This window comes from Manacus vitellinus, unplaced genomic scaffold (assembly GCF_001715985.3).
Source record: "Manacus vitellinus isolate BGI_N305 unplaced genomic scaffold, ASM171598v3 scaffold_83_pilon, whole genome shotgun sequence".
NCBI lineage: Eukaryota > Metazoa > Chordata > Aves > Passeriformes > Pipridae > Manacus > Manacus vitellinus.
In genome coordinates this window covers 65900-92314 of record NW_021940836.1, presented here as the reverse complement: position 1 = coordinate 92314, position 26415 = coordinate 65900, and the positions used below count along the sequence as shown (strand labels likewise).

At 39.2% G+C, this 26415-nt stretch overlaps 1 protein-coding gene across 4 annotated transcripts in view; it reads right to left on the bottom strand.

Moving 5' to 3' along the window:
* PRMT8 (protein arginine methyltransferase 8) overlaps positions 1–26415 on the bottom strand; it is a 57359-nt gene that overhangs the window by 23884 nt on the left and 7060 nt on the right. For all 4 annotated transcript variants that reach the window (XM_018074747.2, XM_008921114.3, XM_018074749.3 and 1 more), the window contains one exon: positions 2973–3158. In XM_018074747.2, the coding sequence (XP_017930236.1) occupies positions 2973–3158 (186 nt within the window). The remainder of the gene's footprint in view (positions 1–2972; positions 3159–26415) is intronic.

The following is a 26415-nucleotide window of genomic DNA, read 5'->3' as shown; positions in this document are numbered from 1 at the left end:
GCACTGCTTTGGGAATAGACAGAGGCCATACAGAAATCCAAATGTTCCTCTCCTCCTAAAGCATGCACAACCCAGAGCCTCAATGAAGGGACCTTCTGAGGTTCCTCTTTGAACACAAAAGAAATTGTTTCATAAACCATTGTAAGACAGCAGTTTTGATAGCTTTGCCCAAAGTGAGGCAGGAAGCCCATAGCAGAGCTTGGAAATCCTGTGCTGTATGGTCCTCCCTTACCACTCTTCTGTTCACTCATTTATCTGACAAATTTCCAGAAGATATTAATGTATAACCCCGACTCCTATCTCACTGTTTTAAGTTGTCATTGTTAGGTGCTGATTTTTGATTCATTGATAGCAGCAGTACATGCATTTAATTCCATTGATCTCTTGCTTTCAGGTGTGCATATGTCAGTCAAACTATATCAATAAAGAGGACTCAGGTCAAGACCCAAGTGCCATTTTCAAGAGAAGTGTAGGCCACTCAGCACACACTTTTATTTTCTGAAAATGTTTTTTTTTTGGTCTAGAAGGCTGAACTTTTGCTTATACTACTACCGTAATTTCATAGTTGAAGCAAGTAGGCAAATGGTTTTTTTAATTTTGGTGTAAAAAGAATCTGTTCACTGTCATGCAGTCTGAGGCACTAGTGAACTGGATTGTTACGTGTATCAGTTGCTCACTTACTTGTCTTGGCAGGAGACTATCTGTACGCAATAACTGCAGATGAATAAAAGGGTTTTTTTAATCATCATAAAGCATGGTTTGGCATCAGGCAAAAATCAGTCTATCAGCACTGGAAAGGTGATAGAGCACACCCTCATGGAAACAGTTTCCAAACATATTAAGGACAAGAAGGTGACTGGGAATATTTAGCATGGATTTGGAGATGATTGATCACTTGGTATTCTGTGGTGAAATAATGAGCTCTGTGGATGAGGGAAGAGGGGCGATGCTTTTTATCTTGATTTTAGCAAGACTTTCAACCCTGTTGCCCCTAACATCCTCATTTAAAAATGGATGAAAAATGGACAGTGGACTGAAAACTGACTGAACTGCTGCTCTCAAGATGTTGTGATCATCAACAGAAAGTCAGTCTGGAGGCCAGTCATTAGTGGTGTCTCCCCAAGAGTCAATACCGATGCCTTTTGGCCTGTTTTTTTTCAGGTGGATTGCATCTCTTCCTAGCAGACCTCAATCCTTAAAGAGTGTGCAATAGACATAAAAACTGAAAACTTATCATTGACACCAGCTGCACAACCAACTGTGGACCTGTGGGAGCACTTCTTCTCAAGCCATTTGAACTGTTAGGATTGAGGCAAAAAAACACCTGGCACAGCACACCTTGCTGTTGATCATCATCCTAGGAGCTGCCTAGTCACACTTGATATGCTCCAGGTCTCGTTGCTGCTCAAGTAGAAGAGCAGCAGCAATAGTCTGAGGCTGGTCTAAGGGCTGGACAAATGTCAGCAGCCTCTACACCATGTCTCAGATCCAAATGCTTTGACAGGAGGTCTTCTCAGCAGATGGGGGCCTCTGTCCCCTGAGGGAGAGCCTTCTGCTGCTATCGCTTGGCACTTGCTCCCAGTGCTTCTCCATGGTTCAGGGTCAACTGATTCTAACAGTCTTTTGGACAAAATTTCCTGCCCCTCATCTACAATGAAGTCACTGACTCTGTTCTGTAGGTAGAGACCTGCAGGTGGATCAAGAGCCTTCCTCCTGTTACCAGAAGTCACAAGTTTCCAGCCTTCACCATCAGAGGAGTCTACACTTCCAAACCTGGTAAGTATAGACTCTGACTGCCCCTCCTTCCAGCACAGCTGGCGATTTAGGCTCTTGTATCTTCAGGCTCCCAGAGAAGATCCAGGTGGTCTCTTCCTCATGCTCCTGATGCTCCAAAGTCTGCCAACCTCCTTTAGCAGCTCCTTTACTTGTTGACACATCCTCTACCAGTGCACACCTCCTGCAGGCAAGGAGGAAACCTCCCACTTTCCAGCCTCAGCAACAGGCTTAACATACTCCCTGAATTCCCCAAGACCTACATGACTGAATCTTTTCATCAGGAGATCAATCTGATTTGAGGTCTCTGATGTGTCTTCAGAATTTCTCTTAGGTCTTCTTCCCACTCAATTGTTCCTCTCTCTTCTTCCCTTCTTGGACTGAATTTCTGAATGCTACACTGGTAAGATGTTATTGGCAGATAGAAATCTTACTTTTATGTATACACTCCACAAACAATTACTAGAGTAATGGAAATAGAAATTGTTTGCTATGCAGTTTGTGAAAAGTGGCACTGATTCATTTCACGTTGTTGCTTTTCTGCATCCTAGTCTTAAAGATCCTGTCCTCCTGGGACATGTAAATATCAGTGGGGTAAGATATCAGTGTTTTCTTTAGAAATGGTTTACAGTAAACTTTTTGAAGATAAATATGGTCCACTGTGTATTTTGAATTATTTCCAGGAGTGTATTTACTGGAGATGACTGAGCTTAATGCTCCCATCAATGCAGTTTACGCATTCAGAAATTCAAGTAATATGCCAGGAGTCAAGAAATTACTCAGCTTCTCTTGTCCGTGGAGTAGCTGTGCTGCTGACTGTGATCAAATATGCAAGAGAACAGAAGACCTAACTCAGCAATAATGTAGTTTCCATGTGTAATCAAGTTAGTTTGGAGCCCTCATAAATGGACTAAATTGATGCACTTGTAAAGCTCACCACTGTACAGATAGCTACTATAAGCTCTGGGGAGAACTCATATGTAAGTATCTAAGTGGGACAGAGGTTTGGGGTACAGGTCTCTAGAGATCTTTGGCACTTAACCAGATTGTACATTCATCTGAGAAAAGGCAGAGGAATATAATCATAAGCAAGTGGGATGGGGATAAATAAGTAATAAATCAAAGAAAACATAATTATTATTGTTATCATTATTACTACATTGTTATTTAATAATTGCTGAAATAAAAATAAGCATTACCTCATGAATTCCAAAGTGAGCATAGGAATCAAAGTAATAATCCCTGGATGTCATCTCTTCTGGATTGATGAGTTTTGCCATCTTGCCTCGGCCTGGGCAGCTTGGTTGCAATGGAACATGTATGACAGATTGAACTGGCTTTGGAACAACAGTAGGCTGTGGAGGCTGGGATGGAATGGGGCAAACCTAGGAGGACATGGAATATTGTAAAAAGGCATCATTAAAAGAAAACATTTCTCTCTATATCTAGCATAGTGATATTATTTTAACTATCTAGCAGACAGCAAGTTCAAAGACACCTGGGGCATCATAAGTGAAATTGAGGCTACCTTCTATTCCTGGATCTTTGACTTATTTGTTCTGCCTTGGAAAATTGCCTTAATGGATTTTTCCTTGATGTTTCTCTGCAGATACCTAAATTAGTGCAGAGTAATGGCAAATTATTGGTGTTGGCTAGAGTGGGTTACTGCAAATGTTGACACAAGGCAGTGAAGAGCTAGGTTTTCTTCTTTAGTGTCATATTCTATCAAACTGCCACAGCTTTGTGAGAGGCAAGCTGTAATAAATAAATAATTCCCCTAAAAAGAAGAGCTCATAATCAAAGCATCTTGAACAATGTTGCCAACAAGGAGAACAGGATTCCAAATTGATTTTTAATTGTTGGGTAATATACCTGTCTGTATATTACATACAGCTGAGAATGCTCACAGTATCTGAAAGTCTCTGATGCTATCTGAAAGTCTCTCAGCATGTCCAGAAAGCACCATAGGGGGCTGCGTGGCATATGTGATCTCTTAGTGTAGTTTCCTGTTGTTGAGAGATGCAGGAGTCATGTGTTACCAACACACTACGGCCCACTGCACTTAATTTTTTGGTGTGTATTATATCTCCAGTATCAACATTTCAATAGACACAGAATGCTCGCACCCCTTAGACTCGGACTTGATGCCTGTAGCATATAAGACAGAAAACAGAGTGTTTTGCAAATATGAGATAAAACAGCCCATGCTCTGGCCCATGTGTATATCTACATTTTTGATCCCTAACATAAAGCGAAATGCTGAAAACAAGGAATGATTGAGCAACATGATACAGCTTCACATATGTACTAAATCACTGTAAATTATGGGTCAACAACTTCATATATTAAGGTCAATCTCACTTAAATTGACCACGTCCTCTTGTTTTGTTTTTTTTTTGTTAAAACTCTGTAGTTTCCCAGTGGGGACCAGAGTTGCCTGAGCCTCTTCTAGCTCCTTTCATAAAGTTCACTCTATCTTCTATAGCTTGGTACTGTGAGATATCAATGTGTTGTATTCTCTTTGAATAGCACCAATTAGCCTAGTTCAGTTTGCTTCAATGTAAAAAACAACAAAACCCCCCCCACATTTCCCCCCTGTTCATTTGAAGATTTAAGTGTGTCACCTTTTCATGGGTTTTTTGGTCCATCTGTGAAAAATGAATACTAGTGGTTTATGTTCCTGTAACACCTTTCATCCCCAAAGATACAGAAGTGCTTTATTTATAAGTCTTTTCTATTTCTGACATTTTTTACTTCATCACCTTACCCAGTTCACCTCACCCAGTTCACCTCCCAAGCAGAATACAATTGCTCCCAATTGGTGTTTGTATTTCTGCCTGATCTAGTTTCAAGTGTCCATCTGCAGTCATTTCTCTTGATACACTTCTTCATTACCTGTTCACTGCCACCAGTAACACCTTGATAACTTTTTCTGTCAGTGTTGCTTGCAGTATTCAACCCTTTAAAATATGATCCTGCTACTTTTCATTACATACTTGAAGTTATATCCTAACCTGCAGTTACCTTGCTCGGTAGTACTTTGTGTATTTGTCTGCTGGATTACAAAGACTTAAACTGTAGATATTTGGAATTCTGTTTTAATATAATATGAACCTTCTAATGTCTTATACTTTTCTCCTAAAATCTTGTCCTTTGCATCATTTTAAAACCAAAATACATATATTCATATAAATTACAAAATAAAACTGTGTAGAACAGTCATTGAATGTTTAATTCTGTTCCTGTTTTAGGTAAGAGGGTCTCCCGACACAAGATAGTACATCAAAGGCAATCACTCTAAAGCTACGTACTAGAGAGAAGCTATATCAGTTTTTGTAAATGAAAACAAGGGGGTTCTAGCATTTCTGGTGCTGTCAAACTACAAATTCAAATGTGGTTTGCTGTACAACAGAAGGTGTTTTCTACAGAAAAAGAGACTAGTCTTGAAGGCAAATCTTCTATACGGGTCTCAGGAAGTATTTGTTCTGCTCCTGGCTGCATGGAAGGATCTAGACAGGGTTGGGAGTACAAGGCTTATTGTGACTAAAGACACAGAATGAAAATAAATCCAGCAACTTAAGCTAGGAAAGTTGTCTGAACGATTGTGTTTCCTGTAAAAGAATTAACATAATTATTTCATAATCTGCAAGACAGTTGAATTTTGCTACAGCCAAGGGGTGGTAAGATGACTTTTATTAAGCTACTGAGACAGTATTGGCCCTTTGACTCACAGTCCTTTTCAGGTGTATCTATAATACCTGAAGACTTCTGTTCTCAACTGTCCATCTACATCTCTGCCAGAAAGAACATATCCCTTGTAGCAGAAGTAGAAGCCTATTAGGTCAGCTCCTCAGCTGCCTTAGTTTGCAGCCAAGGAACTCGTGCTACAATGTGTTGATGGTGGTTGTGTGACAATATTATGCTGTAAATACCATTAGGTCATGCACTGTCCATCCTGTGCTATGGGTACCACAGCCTCATGCAGAAGGGGTCAAAGAAAACTGCACGGAGGTGGTGATCTTCTCAGCCAGCAGCACTGTCACAGGGACCTTAAATCAGCTGCTTCACTTCTGTTTTAGGCGTATTAACACAACACAGACCTTTTGAATTAAAATGATGTAATTTTTTTGCAGCATCTGTAGTACCTGCTGCTAAAATTTCTGTGTGTAGCACTGTAATTCTGGAATACCAGGACAAGGTCACAATTACATTAATAATTTTGTGAGTGGAGCTCAGGAAATGCCTCTGTCATAAATTTGCTGTAGACTCTGTGAACAACTTCAGTTAGGAGTAACTCATGTCCTATGACAACAAATATCTGGGGAAGACACATAAACACAGTGGACAATTGCAGAATAAAGAAATGTAATGAAAGCTACTATTGCATCAGAAACAATGAAGTCTTCAGATGTACAGCTCTGTGACTGTAAACTAGAAACAACTAAGCTTTTAGGGATATGATATAACTGCTTTAGCAGAAAACATGCCTCCAAGAGAAAAGCTATCAAGTAAAGACAATTTTCTGTATTCTTTCTGGAACTGAACAGAATCCCTGATATGATTTACAAGCTTTGCTTGTGTATACCCTACCTGAGAATCAGCTCATCTTTTGAGTAACTCTTGAAAAGGCAAAGCGTATGGGCAGAGGGCAAACCTCACATCGGTGTAAAGAACCTAACGAACTCATGTATAGATCCTGGTCAGCTGCGCACGGTTCCAGAACACTGGCCACTGCTAATGCAGATGAAGTTTGAAAGAATGCAAGCAGCTGCCTCAGAATTCATTAATCCCTCTGCTAAACATGCAGTTCTCTATTTATCCATCTCCCATTTGCTACTGAAGGTAGAGTTGGGGGGTCTGAAGGATCTGAGAAGCAATTGTTTTCCATCATTATTATGGGACTTAAGTCCCACTGCTCTGTACTACTTCAACATTTAAATAAAAGGAAATTAGGGAGATATTTTCCTACTTTTAAAAATTAAACTAAGTTTCTTTCTTCTTCTTTTGTGGACAAAGTTGGTACATTGCAGATACATCAAATGCACTAGCACAGGACTGCTTTTTTTAAAAAAGCTTTGAATTCTTACAAAAGGCAGAATTCATAACCCTCATTCATTTCTCAAAATCTCACATCTAAACATCTTGACATAGGCTTCTAAAACACACATAGGCATCTCAGTGACAGATGTGACCTTCAGATAGAGTCGCCCATGTGCATCAGTGGATATTCAGTGTTGAAATTCTTCCTTGAAAACTCGATCAATTCAACATGGACTTACAAGGTTATCTGGGTTTAAAATTCCCAAAATACAAAAGATAACTGGGTATTCAAAAATAATGGTCTATTTTTGAAAATTTGAGCCTTTTAAATATATCCATCTGTCTACAGAGAGGCAAGATTTTGAAATATGCACAACACACTTTTTAGAAGGTTTGTGACAAAAGCTGTGATGTGTAGAGTAAAAATAAACCTGAATTTCAATTCTCCTTTCTTGATATTACTATGGAGACACCAGACTGCAGGTTAAAATTCCAGTCCTTCTAAAATGATTGTTCAAGCTCCAGTGTTTTATTCCTGACAAATTCTTAGTTATTTATGACATTTTTATGTAATTTAAGATGCTAACAGCACCTTCTGCCTGGAAATGCTTACCTTTTCTTTAAGAAACTAATTAAGAATGGAATTATAGTTTAATATGATTCAATTTCATCATTGTCTTCTTTTTAAAAATACTTATTTTCTGGGCCAGACAGCTTTCTCTGCCAGAACTACTAGAATAGAATATGCCTAGCATCATTTTCATCATTCTGAATTTAATAATCTAAACCTTTAGTGTGGAAGAGATTATCAACTGATATGCAATCACCACAAAAATTCTAGCAATACAGCTTCTTCCTGCTGTAGATATAAAGGCATAGCCAAATATAAGAGGAATTTTATATCCTTCTGCCAAAATTTAGGCTTCTACAACCGCTCCTTGAAAGTCATTACACAATGGTACAGGTTAAAACCTCCCTTGACTCCTTTATCTTGTATTCTTTTAAAGTAAATATTTGTCCTAGGCTTATCTTAAGTGATCTTTGAATTGAGCAAAGAATTTAGTCCATTATCAGAGCTTTTAACCTGTTTTTCTAAGGAAGTGAAGCTCCTACATTATCTTGTCTGTGTTCCCCATTGATAACTTTTGAGTTTGTCCAACCTGGTCTAATTGGAAAGAAGAATACAACGTCAAACACATTCATATTCCTATACATTTTTTGAAAATCCGAAATAAGGTAGAAGGATAAGTGACTTGACAATCCACTAAGATGTAAACAGCTAGACTTCAGTTGTCACGCTTTCTACTTGCTCTAGGTTTAATAAGCCCACTGGCTTGTGTGACAAGTGTAATGTGCAGCCTGCAGACTAATCATACTGTCTGATTGGTGATGAAGGAGTAGGAAGAAGAATAAGCATTGCTCTGAACTAAGGTGGGAGATGAGGGCATAAAAAGCACATACTTGCAGGAAACAAGGTTCCAGGGAGGTGGTGGATTCTCCATCTCCGGAGGTTTTTAAGATGAGACTGGCTGTGACAGTGCCATGGTCTAGTAGTCACAGCGTTAGTTGACCAAGGGTTGGACTTGATGATTTCGGAGGTCCTGTCCAACCCAGCTGATTCTATGATTCTATGATTAGCTCCTCTACTCTTGGAAAAACCTTTTTATGCTGAAGATGTGAAGTTCACAAGGAGTGAAAAATGGCCAGAAATCAAAGGGTTCCAACACAGACCAGATGAGACAAGCATTCAGCTGCAGACAGATGTAACTGCTTGGAAACAAGAATGCTATATATGCCTGTATTAGGTACATGTTTTCAGGAAATAGGGCCTTCAAAGACTGGTAAAGAATGTTTGCTTAGTGGAAGCTTTATGCTGTGATATGTCTCAAAACCAGGATAAAATAGCCAGTTCTTCAGCAACTATAAATCCACTTTCTGCTTGATGAAAATTAGGTTCAGACTGTTTTAAATTGCAGATAACCATCAGTTCAATGCAACTGCAAATATCTCTAAAACTGCGAATCTAGTCAGACAAACTCTGTAAGAGAGAGAGAATTGATTCTTAAAACTGCTTGGTTTGTAGCTACCCCTTTTTAACCACTTCAAAGTCGAACACTGCTCTGAATTTTCTACATGGAGTATCTGAAATGCCAGATCAACTTGTCATAGACAAACCTGTCCATTTGTTATCAGCAGGAAATTCACTGTCCTCTTTACAGACAAGCATAGTTTAGAGTACATTTCAACTGCTACATCATATCCCTAAGGTAATGGTGATAGCAAAAATATTGTGAAAACACTGCCTTAAATGTACAAATCCTCAAAAAGTCAAAGCAGAAGATGCAAGCAGGTCTTCAGTATGATAAAGGTGTGATTGGGATATTTAGGCTTCAGCAGAAATAGCACCAAGTAGCAAGAAGGAATGTAAAGATCACAAAGGTTTGCAAAGTTGTTACTTATTGTTTAAAAGTTAAAAAGGAAATTAGATGTGTAATTTCAAGATAAGAGCTGTGATACCTTTGTGGATTTGACCCAAGGTAATGGGGACTGTCTATTTCAGAAAAGCCAGAATCTTCTTAGTGACAAGTCACAAATTAAGCAAGCAAATTTCCAGTTGGGTACACAGGCCTAATTCTTCCCCGTAACAGAGGTTAAGCACTGCAATAAATGCTTACAGATCTCTGGAGTCTCCAACCTTGTAGATTGCAAAACTCATCTGAGAATATCCCTTACCAGCCCGATCTACTTTAAAGTTAACTTTTATCTGAGCAGGATGCTGGACTAGGTGATGTCCAGAGGTTCTTTCCACCCATATTATTCTATGACATTGAGACATAGACAGTTATGTTTGAATTATGTGGAAGATACAGGTGGCAAGATTTATAAACCTGAGCCTAGTGTAGATTATAAAGTGAGTTATAAACTTGGATTAATAGATTTGTACACACAATGCAAACAGAACCTGTTTTCATGAGATTAAAGAATGCACACTATAAGAAGAACAGGAGGACATGGCACCCAGGAATGAAAAGCTTTTGAAGCTACACATAACAGAACCGGACTGAGATGATAGGATGTGAGTTGACAAAGTGCAAGGATGGGAGTGATATTAAGTATCTGTAGCATTTATAAAAGTCTGAGCAGTTCTAGACCATTCTGTGTGCCAGTGCACAGAATTAAAATCCTCTTCATCCAACCTGCTCTCATGACTGCTTAGTGCATAGTGCAGCTGGGAAAAAAAAAAGTGACAAATTGTAGTTACAGATGTTGACGTTGAATTGAAGTTGTGTTCCTTTTCACAAAGATGGAGAGTTTGCCATGCATATAGAGTAGAAGGGCCTGTGCAGGGCACGAACAGTCCCAGTTCAGCACAGACCAGTAGGAAATATGAGAGAAATGTATTACAATTAACTGAAATTTACTCTTTGCAAAGCACTTATGAAAGGATAGCAAAGCATTATTTTAAAAGTGCTGAGAGGTACCTTTCTTTAGGAGAAGGTTTCATTTTCATTATCTTTGGATTGTGATAGATCTAATGTCTATTATTGTTTAGATGCCTAACTGCAACACCTTATGGTTTACAAGATCCCTGTGAAAAGGAACAGCTGGAGAAATGTCTTGCGCTTTCTCACCTGTACTCTGTGGTGTTGAGCAGATGGTCTGTCATTAGATTCTGTTGCCCATCTGTTTGTTTGAAACCCCTTAAGCCTCCTGAGGAGTGAGCTAAGTTGCGCGGTGAGGGGGTTCTCAAGTGCTGGCTAAAGTCTCAAACACATTTCTATTGAAAACAGTTTCACAGCTTCAGCTCAATGGGGGATTGTGTTTTAGAACCATTGCCCTCTGGTGGATAATATTAAAAGTGAACCACAGCTGGCAAATGGCTAAATTCATTCTCCATTTCATGGGGTTAACCACAATTAATAATCTGGAAATGGATCTTCATGTATAACCATGCTACTCCCTCCATATATACAACATATGGATTTGTTGTAGCATGATGGTCTCTGTTGCATGAGGAAAGAGTCTGACAGGTGGAGAATTAAATAGAGGAGAATTTAAAATAAATAAATAAATAAATAAATAAAGCTGTGAAGATCTGTGGCTAGATGTCCTGTGGTTTTGTTTCCATTCTTCACTGTAATGAGGAATGGAAGAGGTGGATATACTCAAGCATACTGGTTATTTTGTCAAAAGATTGACACCTATAAGTAAATCTGGCAGGCTAAGAAACAAAGGCTAGGCCATCAGGGCTATGGTGTTTCTGAGAGACATTCTTGAATTCTCAGCCTTTTTCTGACTCAGTACCATATATCTGGACAGCAAGGAAGAGCATCATTTCTGATAGAGCTCTTCTGAATTTGGTGCCTTGTTAGGAAGTATGGGCTTTCTGATTGTTGTATATTACAGCAGCCTTTTTCCTGTTCCAGAATCCAGTCTGAGCAGCTGTCTCTAGTGTGTGTGGATCACAAAGCAGCACAAACTGCAACCAGCATCTTCCCAAAGCCAGTGTCCCTTACAGGTGGAAGCTTCTGGACTCATACAGATTTACAGCTATGTCTGATATGACAACACTGCAAGTTCTTGCTTTCCACTGGAGCATCCCTACCCTTTTAAAGGATTCATGAATGGCAAATAAAACCAAATTATGAAGAAAAAAAATCCTTCCTACCTCCCTATCATTTTAAGCCTCTCCTTTTCTGACTAAAGAAGGCGATAATTTAATTTAATGTCATACTTTATTCATTAGGTAGAAGATGAGTCAGTAGTGAAAAACAGGAAGGTGCCTTAATGCATGGTCCTCAGCCTATCAATGTTGACTAAGTGAAATTCTGATATCATCATGAGAATTTAAAATTTAAAACTGAGGTCAACTCTGAGAGTTAAGATTGTTATTGCCAACCATAATTGGTATTACTTGTATAAAAATTTGAAGTGTCCCTAATGCCTAAAATAGCCAATAAAGGCCAGGGAGCACTTAAGTTGACTGATCCCCATGGAATACTTTCCCTCTTCCAACTGATTAACCAGAAAAGAACAAGCAGTAGGTATAAACTATGTTGTATGTTTTCCTGCATCAGATTTTCCTCCTGAGATTTCTGATTTTGGGGAGTTTTGACAGATCTCTTGCCTCTAAAGTGCTACATCCAAAACTCCCTAGAACAAAAGCAATCCAGACACACAGATATAAGAAGTGGAAACGCCTGTTGTTCTGACAGAGCTGTTAGAGCTGTAGCTTTCGCGGTTGTTCAGAAGGCAGGTTTGAGGTATGACTACTGCCTGTCCATTGTTGAAAGCTGATAGCAGAATTTTCCATTTGAATTAGGCTACAGCCTCTGGGAAATAAAGAGCCTTTCCAATTTTAGTGTCATTTTATTTCTGATTTGCCTTTCAGGGAGTTGCATAAGGGAAGAAATATCTCTGAATTAATAAAATGCATCAGGTCTTCCAGATGATTTTAACATATTGGTCACAAACCCAAAAAATATAAAAAAAAATAAAAAAGTATCAATTTAATTGCTGGGCATTTGTTGCAGAGTCACCTCTATAGTTGGCAGTGATAATTGTCAACATTAAATACTTGCACTGATAACAATATGTAATGTCCCATCTGACCTGACTGAGCAAGCACTTCTATACCATCAACAAATAACACACAGCTATGGGGTGCTGTTCAGGGGCTGAACTCTCCCTACCACTTCCAACTCCCATTCAGGTTTGGTGTGGCAGAGTGAGAAGGTTGCAAAGGTGACATATTATTGCTAGACCAGCACTGGCTTATAACTACAGGTGTAATGTCTGCCCCTTCCCCTTGTATTCTGCAATACAACTGGTCAAATAGCACTAGTCCTGCCTCTTTTTTTGAGACAGGAAGGAAACCCCTAGTTTGATGTGTGGCTGAGTGGAGTCTTCAAGACCTGTCAATCCAGCACTAGTTCTAGGACACCTGGGTACTGTGAAGCAGTAGCTGGAACAGGGGTAAATGGTTCTTCCTCTGTGCATATGAACGAAGTTCAGGGTTCCTGGTGAGTCATGTTCTCTGCTGCTTGGGTAGATTTGGCACTATGCAATCAAACAGAATGAAGAGATCATTCCATGCTATGTTTCCCCAGAAGTAGCTCAAAGCCTGTATCGTTATTTAACAAGTCACGATTCAGCTCCTTTTCCTCCTGTAATGTGGGGCTTGGTACGAAATGAGCCAGTTTTCTGACAGCCTTTGCACGAACTTGGACTAGCTGGAAGGAGGATCTAGGTTTCTCACTACTCTCTGCCCTTGTTGGCTCCTTCCCTTCTGTGTGCATCAGAGACGACTCATCAGTGTTACCTTAATGCTCCTTTTCTACAGTACAGCTCACAGAGTAGGTAGACTAAAAGACTGCCCTTGCATTTCTGAGAATTCAACATTCAGTGTGAAAGCCTCTACAAAAGAAGCCTCCATAATGTGTGGTGGGGCACCCAGGTAAACGAATGTAATTCCACATAAATTCTAAATTACAGAAAATTTATCATCATGGCTATGAAACCAGGAATGGTGCATAGGGATCTATAGTCAGAGCATTAGGGGTCTGTTAACAGATGGTAATTAGTTCTATTTTAAGGATGGCTAGGCAAGTCAGCTCTTTTTGTGAAAAGAAAAAAAAATATTAAGGACAAGGTCATTTTCTGAGGCATGAAACCCTTTGCGGTTGTTTTCACTTTGTGATCAACTACAGGCCAGGGAAGACATGTTACTGTTGTCTGGAAGCAGTACACAGAATGTAAATGTGACTGAAAGTTTTTATTGATTTTCAAGTGAGGAGAGATAGATATTCATGTGCCAGATTACTTTAAAATGCCTCACATCACAAGGCACAGCTTGTTGTAGAAATAGCAACAGAAGTTATAGAAGCCTGCACTGAAAAGACCAAAGTTGAATGCAGTGAAAAGGGTTTGTTGCAGATCACTGCATAAAGAGATATGAAGATACAAAGCCAGAGAAGCGTGAACTTCCCATTGTGTTTTTTTACTGGTTTTTACTATCATTGCTGCTACATAAGCGTCTGCCTTGCTGAACAGATCAGGGTTCCAGTGATGCACAACTAAATAACAAGTGATACACCCCCTTATGAGAAACTCCTCAAGATGGACACAAACTGGAAAGGAAAAAAAAGGGACTTGGTACTTTCAAGCTACTTCACATCACCCTGGCAAGTGCATGAAAATCTGTTGAGGAAAAGTTGGGGGGAGCTACAGTCTCCATTATCAGTGCTCATAATATATTTCTTGTAGGGAAAGTAGCTGTGCCAATGGATGGCCTCTTCTCCTCCCCAGCATCATCTTGACTGACTCTCTAGTGACAAAGAACAAAAACCAGAAAGTGCTAATCAACTATAAACCCAGTTATTTTTAGGCCCTTTTTCAGTATTAGGCAGTAAGCTGAAATTCACAAGAAAAAGTAGAGCTCCACTATTTTTAGAGGCTAATTATTAGCAAAAATAACCAGAGTATTCTTTCTGTACAAATTATTTTCTTAAATTAGCAGAAAATTTAATGGAAGGCCTCCTCTGCTTAGCAAATTTCTGATGCGCTGATCTCTGAAAGTCACTTTGCTGCTGATATCCCACTCTTCTCTTCCCCTCTCACTGAGTTTCAGCTGTTTCACAACAGTTCTAGGAAGACATTATATTCTGTAGCCTTTGCTGAGCTTTAGTATGGAGGAAGGGAAAAACATTCAAGCGACCCCCTACTCCATATCCTAGCCAAGCTTTTGATCTACACTTCAGTGTAGTTTCAGATGCACTTCAGCTCTAGAAGGTGTCCCTATTTTCAAGGTATCCAAGTTTATTACTTCTTACCCTCTGCAGAATAAATGAGGACAGAAAGGAGAAGACTGAGAAATGGTAATTCCTGAGCTGAAGTGCCAGAGAAAATCAGCACAACGACTTACAGTTCAGCACTGCTTCAGAACTACCAGCAAACAGGCACCAACACTGAATGGAGGTCAATTTGGCACTCCAATTTGTCAACTGGCAAAAAATAGCCTATTTCCCTGCACAGAGCAATGACACCCTGCCACCTCCTTTGAAACTGTACTTCAGTGGATCTTAATATGTTATAGCACAGATTTTCTCTTGATCACCTGGCAGTCTTTTTTTCTTCTGTGTTGATTTTAAGTCCATCTCGTTGTGTGACTTTGAAGGAGTCAGTCATCTCTTAATGTGGGTTACCAGAGTATTGCTTCCACTTGCAATGGACAAAACCCCTAGAGGTGGAATGTAACTCTCTGAATCAACCCCTACAAATGAAGAAGGCTCGCTGGAGACGGGTAAGGATGAAGTGCCCATGAAATTCAGGGAATAATGCAGGGTGTGACTGACCACATCTGTGGCAAAGAAACTGACTTTGAGTGGATCAACTCGTGGTTTAAATGAGCACAAATATCTCCCTGGGTTAGCCAGATTTGCATGGGGGGAAGTGATTACATAGCTCAGACCAATGTAAAGTTCAAGAGTTGAACAACTAATAATTTCAATGAGAGCATTGGGCTTCAGCTTATTTCTACTCATGTTTTCCTTCCTGGTAACAGGGTCAGTGAGCATATTACAAAAGCACACTCATATTGTGATTGAACTCCAATCTTGTCTTTTGCTAAGTGTAACATACATTTGTATTGCATTTTCGGTGTATTTTGTATTTCTGTACTAAATCAGAAATCCCATGTAAAGTCAACTGCCTTCAAATGAGATATTAATAAGTCATTTGAGATTTAATGTTATACCCTCCATGCATGGAGCATTGAAAAGAAACTGACAAGAGCATATTAAACTCTAATGCCTATCCTCAATTTTTATTTTCATTTGTAATCATTGGAATAAAACTCTTGTGAGGACATTCAAAGCTTATTTTTTTTACCAGATGTAAGGGGTCCAACTGTAATTAAACCCCTGGGGAGAAAACTGGCAGAAAGCCTTTAACTTGTGCTCAGGAGCCACAGCTTCTAAAAGGAAATCAGTGGCTTTTCTGCCTTTGAAGCATGGTAAAGTGTAGGGTAAGAGGAAAATTCTGACTCTGTTCTCTCCTGAGCACCTTAAGTTCAGGAAGACACTTCCCCTCAAGACTTATTTCATCTTCTTTTCCCTCTCCAGGCTTCTCTGGGAGTCAGAATGTATGAATTTTATACTGAATGTTTTCAGGTTAGTTAAAGTATCACAAACAGCTGACCTTGAGCCACCTCATTGCTATAGATTAATGGGCTGTCTCCATCCTGGGTTTTGCTGTTACAATGTGCCTTCCCTTCCTTGCTTGCTGCCATTTTCATAAGGGATTGTCAGCACTTTGTGTCTCAGCACTTCCATTGATGCTGATTCACAAGGCAGCATATGTTACGGTGCGCTGAGTGCATGCTTGGCTAAGACGGAATGGAAACTCTTGACTGATTTATGAATGCAACATAGAATGCTTTGTCCACAAAATACAACCTGTAACTGTCCTGAGAGTTGTCAATGCCTCTTTTGCAACAGGCAACTGCTACTTGCACCACACAGTGTCATCTGAAGCTGAATCCTTCCTGCAGGTCTCAGGCATGCAAGGACAATCTTCATTCTGCTACCCAATTTCTGTACACATGCCCCTTTGTGCTTTTCTGTTGACATCCCTTCTGGGTTCTGATTCTTCCTTCTTCTGTGAGAAGATTTGGCTCTGCCAAATGCATTCAGAGGAGCAGCTGGGTAGCGAGACCTCCATGTACATGCATGAGTGGTTCATCTTTCCCTTTACTTATGCAGTAATAGAGAAGCAACACAAATGATTGGGGTGGAATAAATACAGACAAGCAAAACAAATGATTGCTGCAGAATCAGTACAGACTGAAGTATTTCAGCTTAGAAGAGCTGTAGATCAAAAAGGAAATTACTAGTGACAACATGAGCAGAAAATGTAACTGACAGTAGAAAGATCTGTATAACTGGGCTTCTGTTCAAATTAGCCTTGCATTGATGCTGTGTAAATAGGTTGATTAGCATGACGACTGATGTTCTCTGATTGAAGTGCTTCTGACCTGTGAATTTCAATGATTCATGTGACTTTTCTGAACCTGAAAAGCTTAAGAGAGTGTCTCAGCTTTAGAAAGGTTTTTACTATTCACAGTTGTGAAGAAACCTTGAAAAAACTTAGTAAAAGTTTCTGTGTACTGAAAGGCCTATAAAAGGAACACATTGACGCAAATTCAGTGTCTTTTTTTAGCTAGTCTTATCACCTTTCCACATATAAGGTTGCCATTATTGTTCTTTAGCCACAGTATGGGCACAGCATGATGTATTGCAATGCAAAATTCTTTGTTGCACCAACCCCATCTGTGTTCTGATGATGGAACAAACCTTCAGTTTTTCTTGCCTTTTGATGTGCTGTTGGCCAAAAAAACCCCTAAAGTAAATAAAATTAAAAAACAATGACAAAAACAGGGAGTTAAAGGATAAGACTGAAAGTTTCACTTGCTGGTTTTCTGAACATTGACATGATCTGAAAAATGGGAAAAAAAGAAGAACAGAAATAACAGAAGTAAAAATAATGTTTCATTTCAAGGTGATTCAAGGTTTTATTGACATGGAAGAATTTTTTTTTTTCATTTTTGGAACATATCAAGCTTCATGAGATCCTGTTTCTTTAAATATTTCTCCTGTTCATGGAATGATTGGCAACTGAATGGGATAGAGGAGAAGAAGCATCCGCTCTCACTTCTGAACTGGCTGCACATTCAGAATTAATGGGTAGGGAGAGCCTTCTAATGAAGAGAAGATTCTGAAAATGCAAAAAAACAGAAAAAAAGTAGGATTTTCCATAGGAGTATGTTTTCAGGACTGTTAGACAAATGAAGAAACACTGTGCTTGGTCTGTTAATATTACTGAAGGTTGGCCGCCAAGCCACCTTAGGCTCTGTTTAGGATCAATAGAAAGAAAAAGGTTTCTTTAAACTATGATTCAGGTTTGAGGTGGGCAGAGTTGCCATTCAGACGTGTTTGTCTCTGCTGATTAGACAGGACAAGCAGGCCATCAACTCAGACACCTTGTTAAAGCATTTGAATTTATGAGCAGATTCCAGATCCTAGTTAACCCATTCAAAGAATAATTAAAATCTTATTTTCATAAGATTTGTTGATCCAATGATAGTCAACATTGGGACCCTAGCCAATGAATTGTACATGCTTGTTAAAACAGCACAGAAATCAAATTACTGTAATCAAGAAGATTCCAAAAAAGTGATTTGAATTTCAACTCTTGAACCTTTTCAGGAACTTAAGCATTGCAAAAGGTTTGTAAAAATGGTTCTTTTATAGCCACAGAATCACTGGAGGTAAAACCTTTCAGCAATACATAAAAAAGGGCTTATTTTTCTCCTTTTAGTGACAATAATTTTCAGCAGAACTCTGAAGCATGATGCAAGTCAGAGGAATGCAATGTTCTGCCACCAGCAGAACACAAATTGTGTATTACAAACAATAGGGTTTGCTTTGGAGACCATACCATGGAGAAAGATCTAAATGATTAAAAATTGAAGGAAGAAAAACAGAAACTGACAACAGCATCTCCTCTATCTCCTTAAAAAGGTCCAAATAAATAATACTGTCTTTATGTAACCTAGGATTTCTCACTAAAAACAAATGATAAAGCAGGACTTTGGTTTTTAAATTTGTGCCAGTGAAGTCATATCCAGAAGTTAAAAAACTTAAAATAATGCAAAGTAATAAAAGCTAAATATAGAATTGTTGACTAGTACCTTAAGTAATTAATTGACATAACTTCCTTTGTTCTGGGTTGTACTGACTGTACAATCCAGCAACTGTAATAAATCATTGGTCCTTTTTATTTTATTTAGGGCTCAGTTCATCAGGTGTAAAAACCCCAGAGTTGATAGAGATGTGAACATACTCAGCATTTCACAGGTTTAAATGTTTGAGGAAAACCAGGGACTGTGTTCCTTTGTTACAGATTTACCAGATTTTTAAAATATCAACCAAGGAAAGAAGATGAATGTGATATATTAAATAGATACATAAAACTCTAAGCTCTTCAATTTTATTTGTATCTTGTGCTTGATTTCACAGAATCACATACCCGTTGAGGCTGGAAGGGACCTCTGGAGGTCATCTGATCTAACGTCCCCGTTCAAGCAGGACTACCTCAGGCAAGTTGCCTACGTCTTTGCCCAGATGGCTTTTGATTATCTCCCAGGATCTCCACAATCTCCCAGGACAATCTGTGCCAGTACAGTCATCCTTCAGTAAGACAGCATTTCCTGGTATTCAGAAGGAATCTCCTGTGTTTCAGTTTGTACCTGTTGCCTCTGATTCTGTCATTGGGCACCACTGAACTGAGCCTGGATCCATCATACAGTCACAGAATGGTATGGTCTAGAAGGACCTTAAAGATCACCTTGTTTCACCCTCTCTGCCATGGGCAGGGACACCTTCTACTGGACCAGTTACCTCGAAGTTCCATCCATGCACCTGCATAATCATCATCAAATTTTAAGCTGGAATAGCCATGACTTGGGAGGCCTGGGGTCCAGGCCAGGGTTCCCTGGGCAGGGGGTCTGTGCCGCTATACCCGGGGAGACTTGTGAATGTGAAGCACATAAGGGACAAGTGTGGGAGTGCTGCATATTTGCAACAAACACCAAGCTGGCAAGTGGAGGATCCTGTGGGGAACTTTCTGGCCTCTGAGACGTGTAGGTGTTAGAGAATTTAAGAAAACAAAACCAATTGTATTTAATTGCTGAATCAAAGGTATGAATGCTTGGAAGTGATCTAAACTGAAACAGACAAATATTTTTAAGTGCTCCCTTTCTGAATTGGGAGCCTCTATTCCTAACAGCTCACCAAGTTAGTTGAATTTAAACATATTTTAGAGCTCTGCTAGTGCTGTATCTAAAATATGAGTTTGTTATTTCAACTTGAAATGGAAGGGTTTATCCTCCTGTGATTCTCCACAACTAAACTGAGTTTTGTCAGAACACCCATACCGAGGAACACAGTGAATATAAAGGAGGTAAAGGAATTTAAAGCTAGGAGTTTTCCATGAAACTGCCTTTTTAAATACAGAGTTTCTCTGTCAACATATATATATATGCTTGTATATATATATATATATATATAAAAATCTGATGTGGTATAAGACTTTAACCAGGATTTTATCATTCTACCATGTATGAGCCCACATAGGCACAATAGTGTCTTCTCTGACACAGTTTTATTAACACTGACAACATGGGTGCACATGCGTGCACAAAGAAATGAATGTTACAGCATAATATGCAATTCAAATTTTGTTTAAATATAAAACATTGTGTGTATAGGTATATGTATGCACACACATACACCTGGTAGGTAATTTCCAGAATCATAGGATATGCCAAGTTGGAAGGGACCCACAAGGATCATCTAGTCCTACTGTTGACCCTGCACAGGACCATCCCCAAGAGTCACACCATGTGCCTGAAAGTGTTGTCCGAATGATGCTCGAACTCTGTCAGGCTTGGTGCTGTGACCACTTCCCTGGGGAGCCTGTTCCAGTGCCCAAACACCCTCTGGGTGAAAAACCTTTTCTTAATATCTAACCTAACTCTCCCCTGACACAACTTCAGGCCATTACCTTGGGTCCTGTCTCTGGTCACCACAAAGAAGAGATCAGTGCCTGCCCCTCCTCTTCCCCTTAAAAGGAAGTCATAGACTGCAATGAGGTGTTCCCTCAGTCTCCTCTTCTCCAGGCTGAACAGACCAAGTGACCTCAGCCACTCGTCATACGGTTTCCCCTCAAGGCCCTTCACCATCTTCATTGCCCTCCTTTGGACGCTCTCTAACAGCTTAATGTCTTTCCTATGTTGTGGTGACCAAAACTGTACGTAATATTCAAGGATTTTGTAAGTAAGCATACTAATGAGTGTTTAAGGAACTGTGTGGCTGAAATGAAAAATTATCACAATGGTAAGGCAATTATTGAATTCTTACATAGCATAGTCCTGCTCACTCAGAACTAAGGTTGTACATCGCATTTGCATTTTAGTTCTAAGATGAGGAGCAGAGTAAATTTCTTGATTTGAAATAGTGTAACTGAATATCTTTTGGTAATTCATTACTTATCAGGCTCTGGAACTACACTGAATATTAACGTTTTTTTTAATGGTGATGGTATTTTGTAACTGCATTGAAGCAGTTAATTAAACTTAAATATCAAGTTTCAAAATTCCAGTAAAAGAAAGCTTCTCATAAGTCTGCCTCCTAGTTTCAGCTGGGACAGAGCTCATTATCCTCCTAGTAGCTTGTACAGTGCTGTGTTTTGGATTCCGTATGAGAATACTGTTAAAAACACAGTGATGTTTTGGTGGTTGCTGAGCAGTGCAAGGTGAGGACTTTTCAGTGCCTCATGCTCTGCCAGAGAGGAGGTGCACAAGAAGCTGGGAGGGAGCATAACCCAAAGGATAGCTGACCCAAACTGGCCAAGGGGATATGCTCAATATATAAACCGGAGTGAGATGAATGGCAGCCGCTGATTGCTGCTCAGGGATGGGATGGGCATCAGTCAGTGGGTGACAAGAAACTATATTGTGCATCACTTCTTTTTCTCACTCTCTCTCCATTTCATTAAAATACGTATTATTAGTAATAGTATCAGTAGTTGTTATTATTATATTATACTTTCTATTATTAAACTCTTCTTATTTCAGCCTACGAGTTTTATTTTTTTTTCCTCCTGATTCTCCTCCCTATTCCCCCAGTGAGTTAGAGCAGTGAAGGAGCAGCTGTGTGGTACTTGTTTGCCAACTGGTGTTAAACCACGACAGTTTGCTTAGTAATGGAGAAAGAAATATTAATCTTTCTCAGATTGTAAAGGTAATCATGTATACTTTGAGACTAGTCTTCATTTACAGCAAGGCCAACACATATGTTCTTAACCGCTCTGTAAATTTAGCCTAATCATAGAATCATAGAATCAGCTGGGTTGGAAGGGACCTCCAAGATCATCAAGTCCAACCCTTGATCCAACACCACTGTTGTTACTAGACCATGGCACTCAGTGCCACATCCAGTCTCATCTTAAAAGCCTCCAGGGACAGAGAATCCACTACTTCCCTGGGCAGCCCATTCCAGTGTCTGATCACCCTCTCTGTAAAGAAATTCTTTCTAATATTTAACCTAAACCTTCCCTGGCACAACTTGAGACCATGCCTTCTTGTCTTGCTGATAGTTGCCCGGGAAAACAGACCAACCCCCACCTGGCTACAACCTCCTTTCAGGGAGTTGTAGAGAGTGATGAGGTCTCCCCTGAGCCTCCTCTTCTCCAGGCTGAACAACCCCAGCTCCCTCAGCCTCTCCTCACAGGACTTGTGCTCGAGTCCCTTCACCAGCCTTGTTACTCTTCTCTGGACCTGCTCCAGCACCTCAATATCCTTCCTGAACTGAGGGAATGAAGTATACTTGTTCATATTTGGCCATTAAATATTATTTGGTTTTGTTTCACCTAGTGTGAGAAATGTCATTGGAAAAGACTGAGATTAATAACCTGTCAATTCCAGGCTTGGAATATTTGTTCTGAAGAGGGCTGCAAATGCCTCACTTGACTTAAATGTGTTTGCAATAGTTATTTAAGAAAATGGATATGTACCTATCATTCAGAACAGAGGTAGTACCACTACTTCAGTGGAATTACACCTGCTCCATATTATATAAGGTAGATAAGGAAGGTTTTTAAATACCCTGCTGGCATGGAACTTGATTCTACAATAAATAAGCATACTGAGTGCTACTGACACACATGAGCAAACCAGTGTGTTCAGCATTTCTTGCATTATTAATCAAACATTTACTGAAGTGTTCAAAAATCTTCAGTGAGCTACGTTAACTACAATGGGTTCTATAACACACCTGTTAAATACGTAGTGTATTTCAAAAGCAGTTGCTGATAGCCATGTTGATATAAATCATACCTTTTTAGTTTTGTGTTAATAATCGAATAAGCTTTTGCTATTTTAGACCCATCTTTTAAATACAGTTAAGAAAGGGATACAGGAAAGTACGCTCCTAACATTTTTATACAGTCACAAAACAGTATGATGAAAACTCTATTCTTGAGCAAAACCACTGGTGATTCATTGTTCTATATACAATTTTATATATAGATGTGAGCTGGTTTTGAATCTATATAAATCACAAATAATTCTGCTGAAACTGTTGCATTTACGTGAGGGTAAACCTGTCTTGAGCTTAGAATGCCTTTGTTTCCAGTAGGCATGGTTAGAATACTCAGTTTTACCTGGTGGAAATAGGTCTTGCAAACATAAATACTTTTGTCTTCCCTTTTACAAGGCAACAAAGACATATTTTATGAGCACTAAGGAGCAGTATCTTTTTTTGTTGAGAAAGGAACAGATCTAAAAGATAGAAGGATGGCACAGAGATTTTTTTCTTCAATAAAATAATGGTACTGAGGCTACAAGAATAGTTTCACGTTTTCATGAAAATCTCCCAATAGGTGAGATTTCTTTACTTAGATCCTTATCTATCTTTGTCTTCCATCAAGTTTATCTACTTAAAAAAAATCTGTTAGAAAAGCAGGACAGAGATTCATTGTCATATATGGAGAAAACAGAAATATAAACCCATTAGCCTAATTTCACACTTTTTAGGCTAACCTCCATTAAAACAGCATACACGCTGTCCATGATACTAGTATTATTAAAAAAATCTAAGAAACATGAGATGGAGTTTGGCACTGGAGGCTTGAATTAATCTCTTGGTACTGAATAAGAGATTCAGATAGGTAGCAGGACATATGCTTCAAACCGCCTTGAAAATGACAATCAGCTTTTTGATTTAATAGAATATAAAGATTCAGCAATTCAGATATAAATAGAAAGGTAATGTAGTTGAAAGAGCAAGCTAGGAAAATGATCTTCTCAGTAATATTTCAGGTTCAGCAATGACAATGTGACTGTGAGGTGAGGTGAGGTGAGAGCCAGAGTGCGTGCCTGATGTGGAGCTGTGGTGAGGTGGAGCTGAGGTGCTGCTCAAAATCCTGACATGGAGATTAGTGAGGAGTGTTGCATGTTTTTCAGGTTCTACTTATTTGAATGGTGATTGAGGTGGGTTTCAGACGTGTGTGCAAAGGTGTAATAGTGGGGTAAAAGCTTTTGTTGTCAGCCTCTCTCACAGTATTGTAAATCTGTTATTTGCGAGATTAATAATTGATTAACTATATCATGCAATGGTCATGGGCCAGAGAATACGACCTGTAAGAAGAAATTACTATGTGCTGAACTTGTTTGATTTGTGAAAGAGTAGACTAAGGGACAAACTAATAGTAACCTGCAACTACTTAAAAGGTAGTTACAAAGACAAGGGGAGCAAACTCTTCTCAATAACGGCAGACGATATAACAAGGTGCAAAGGTCACAACCTGCTGTTTTGGAGGTTCAGATAGGACAACAAGAAAAACTTTTTCACTGAGAGGTCTGTGCAGCACTGAAATAGGTTGCCTAGAGAGGCAGTGGAATCTTTGTGCTTGTTATTTTCAAGACTTGGCTAGAAACAGCAATGGCTAACATGCTGGTGACTATTCTACACTGCGTATGAGGTTGCATGAGATGTTCTATAGCAGTACTTTCTAATCAACACGTCTGTGTTTCTGCATACCATTGTGATCCCTATTTATATAGGACTCAGTGGTGTTATTCCTGATATATCCTAATGTAACTCAGAGTAAAAAAAAAAAAGAAGTACGTATTCTGTGCTTCAGACAGGCTCATGTCTAAGATAGGGCACATCATGACGTATGTGGTTCTCAAACAGAAATAGTGCAGAATGTGTTACAGGAAGGGTAATTACTTCCCTGTTTGTGACTGAGGAGAAGAAAATCAGCAGCTAGTCTTTATCCCAAGCTGGGGTCAAGTTTCACAATGGATTGATGAATACAAGGATGTAACTAGAAACTGAAATAGATGCTAACATCGCCTTTCCTCCTTTCTAAATGAGAAGGTCCACGACAGAAATAAATTTGGATTGGTGGATTGTTGCTGGAAGGCCCTGGCTTGGTCACATGTCATTCTGGGCTCTCAGTCTGGGTTTGAGCTCTCCTATTGGAAATGTAAGCTGTATGGCCAAAAAAGGACAAGAAGGACAGGAGAACTGCAAAGTCACACATGAACCCAAGTGTGCATTGTGGCCACTGAGAGAACTCTTCAATACTAGTCCTTGGAGACCACTACATATTACTGTTTCCCAATCAGTATATGTTTACTTTCATCATACTGTTACAAGAGAGGGAAGTGCTACCTTTTCTTTTAAAAAGTCCCAGGTACAATGCAGTCCTCAATACACACAAACTTCCAAGTGCATGTCTTAACTGCAGGGTAGGATATTTTAAGTGAGGGAGAAAATTATTTTCTTCACCTTCTTTATTGTGTCTCCATCAAAAATTTTAACTAAACATTTTGTTCCCAACATAATACCCTTGCAAAGGTTTTGTTACTGAAATATTTTCTTCATTTTGGAAAGCAAATACATTGAGATTTTATTTATGATCACCTAGCATTTCAAGCGCAAAATACAAAGCAAAATTATCTCTAATTTCTGCACTTAATAGAGTTTTCAGAAAAGCAAACTTAAAGTGAGTCTACCTTATTTCCAGTTCTGGTCTATAAGTCTCCAAATTGTTGATGCAATAAAATGAAGATAAATAGATTTTCTAATCCAGATTTTCAAATTGAGTTTTTAAACTATTCAATTTCAATTGACTATTTCAATAATGTCAAACTATTTTTATAGTTATTTAGATCACGGAAAAAACATATCTTTTAAAATTTTTGATTTTTTGATTTTCAAAACTGAGACCTGACTAACCTAGCTGCTAAGAAACAAATCTATACCTCTTAAATCATAGAATCATAGCATATACTGAGTTAGAAAGGGATCATCAACTCCTGATTCTGTGCAGGACACCCCAAGAATCACACCACGTGCCTGAGAGTGTTGTCCAAATGCTTCTTGAACTCAGACAGGGTTGGTGCTGTGACCACTTCCCTGGGGAGCCTCATCCAGTGCTCAACCACCCTCTGGGTAAAAAACCTTTTCCTGGTGTCCAACCTAAACCTCTCCTGAGTCAGCTTCATGCTGTTACGAGGTCACAAGTGTAAAGAGACCGGCACCTGCCCCTCCACAAGTTTAATTGCAGTTTAAAACTGAAATACTAAGGGTGAAATGATGCCCATCCTCTCATAGCCACTGCAAAGTGACTAAGCTCCCATTCCAGAGTCTGAAAGCAATAACATGCCAAGAGACTCCACGAAGCCAACTAGTACCTGTTCAAGAACATGGGAAAGAGCCAGGTAGGCAATTGCTCCATTCTGGAGTGGTTAGTGGGTAATCTCCTTTTTGCTTCCTTCAGATGAGTGCTTCTTGTTTCTGTTATTTAGAGGTTATTCCCAAAGAAAGAAAATTATGGAAAAGACAATCTCATTTTATCCAAAGCTCTAGATCAAAATAAAGATAGCATTAAAGCTAGTGAACAGGACAGCAGGTAGCAGGATTCTCTTTGGAATCAGAAGTAGGAGCAACGAGTTTCATCACTTACCCCCTT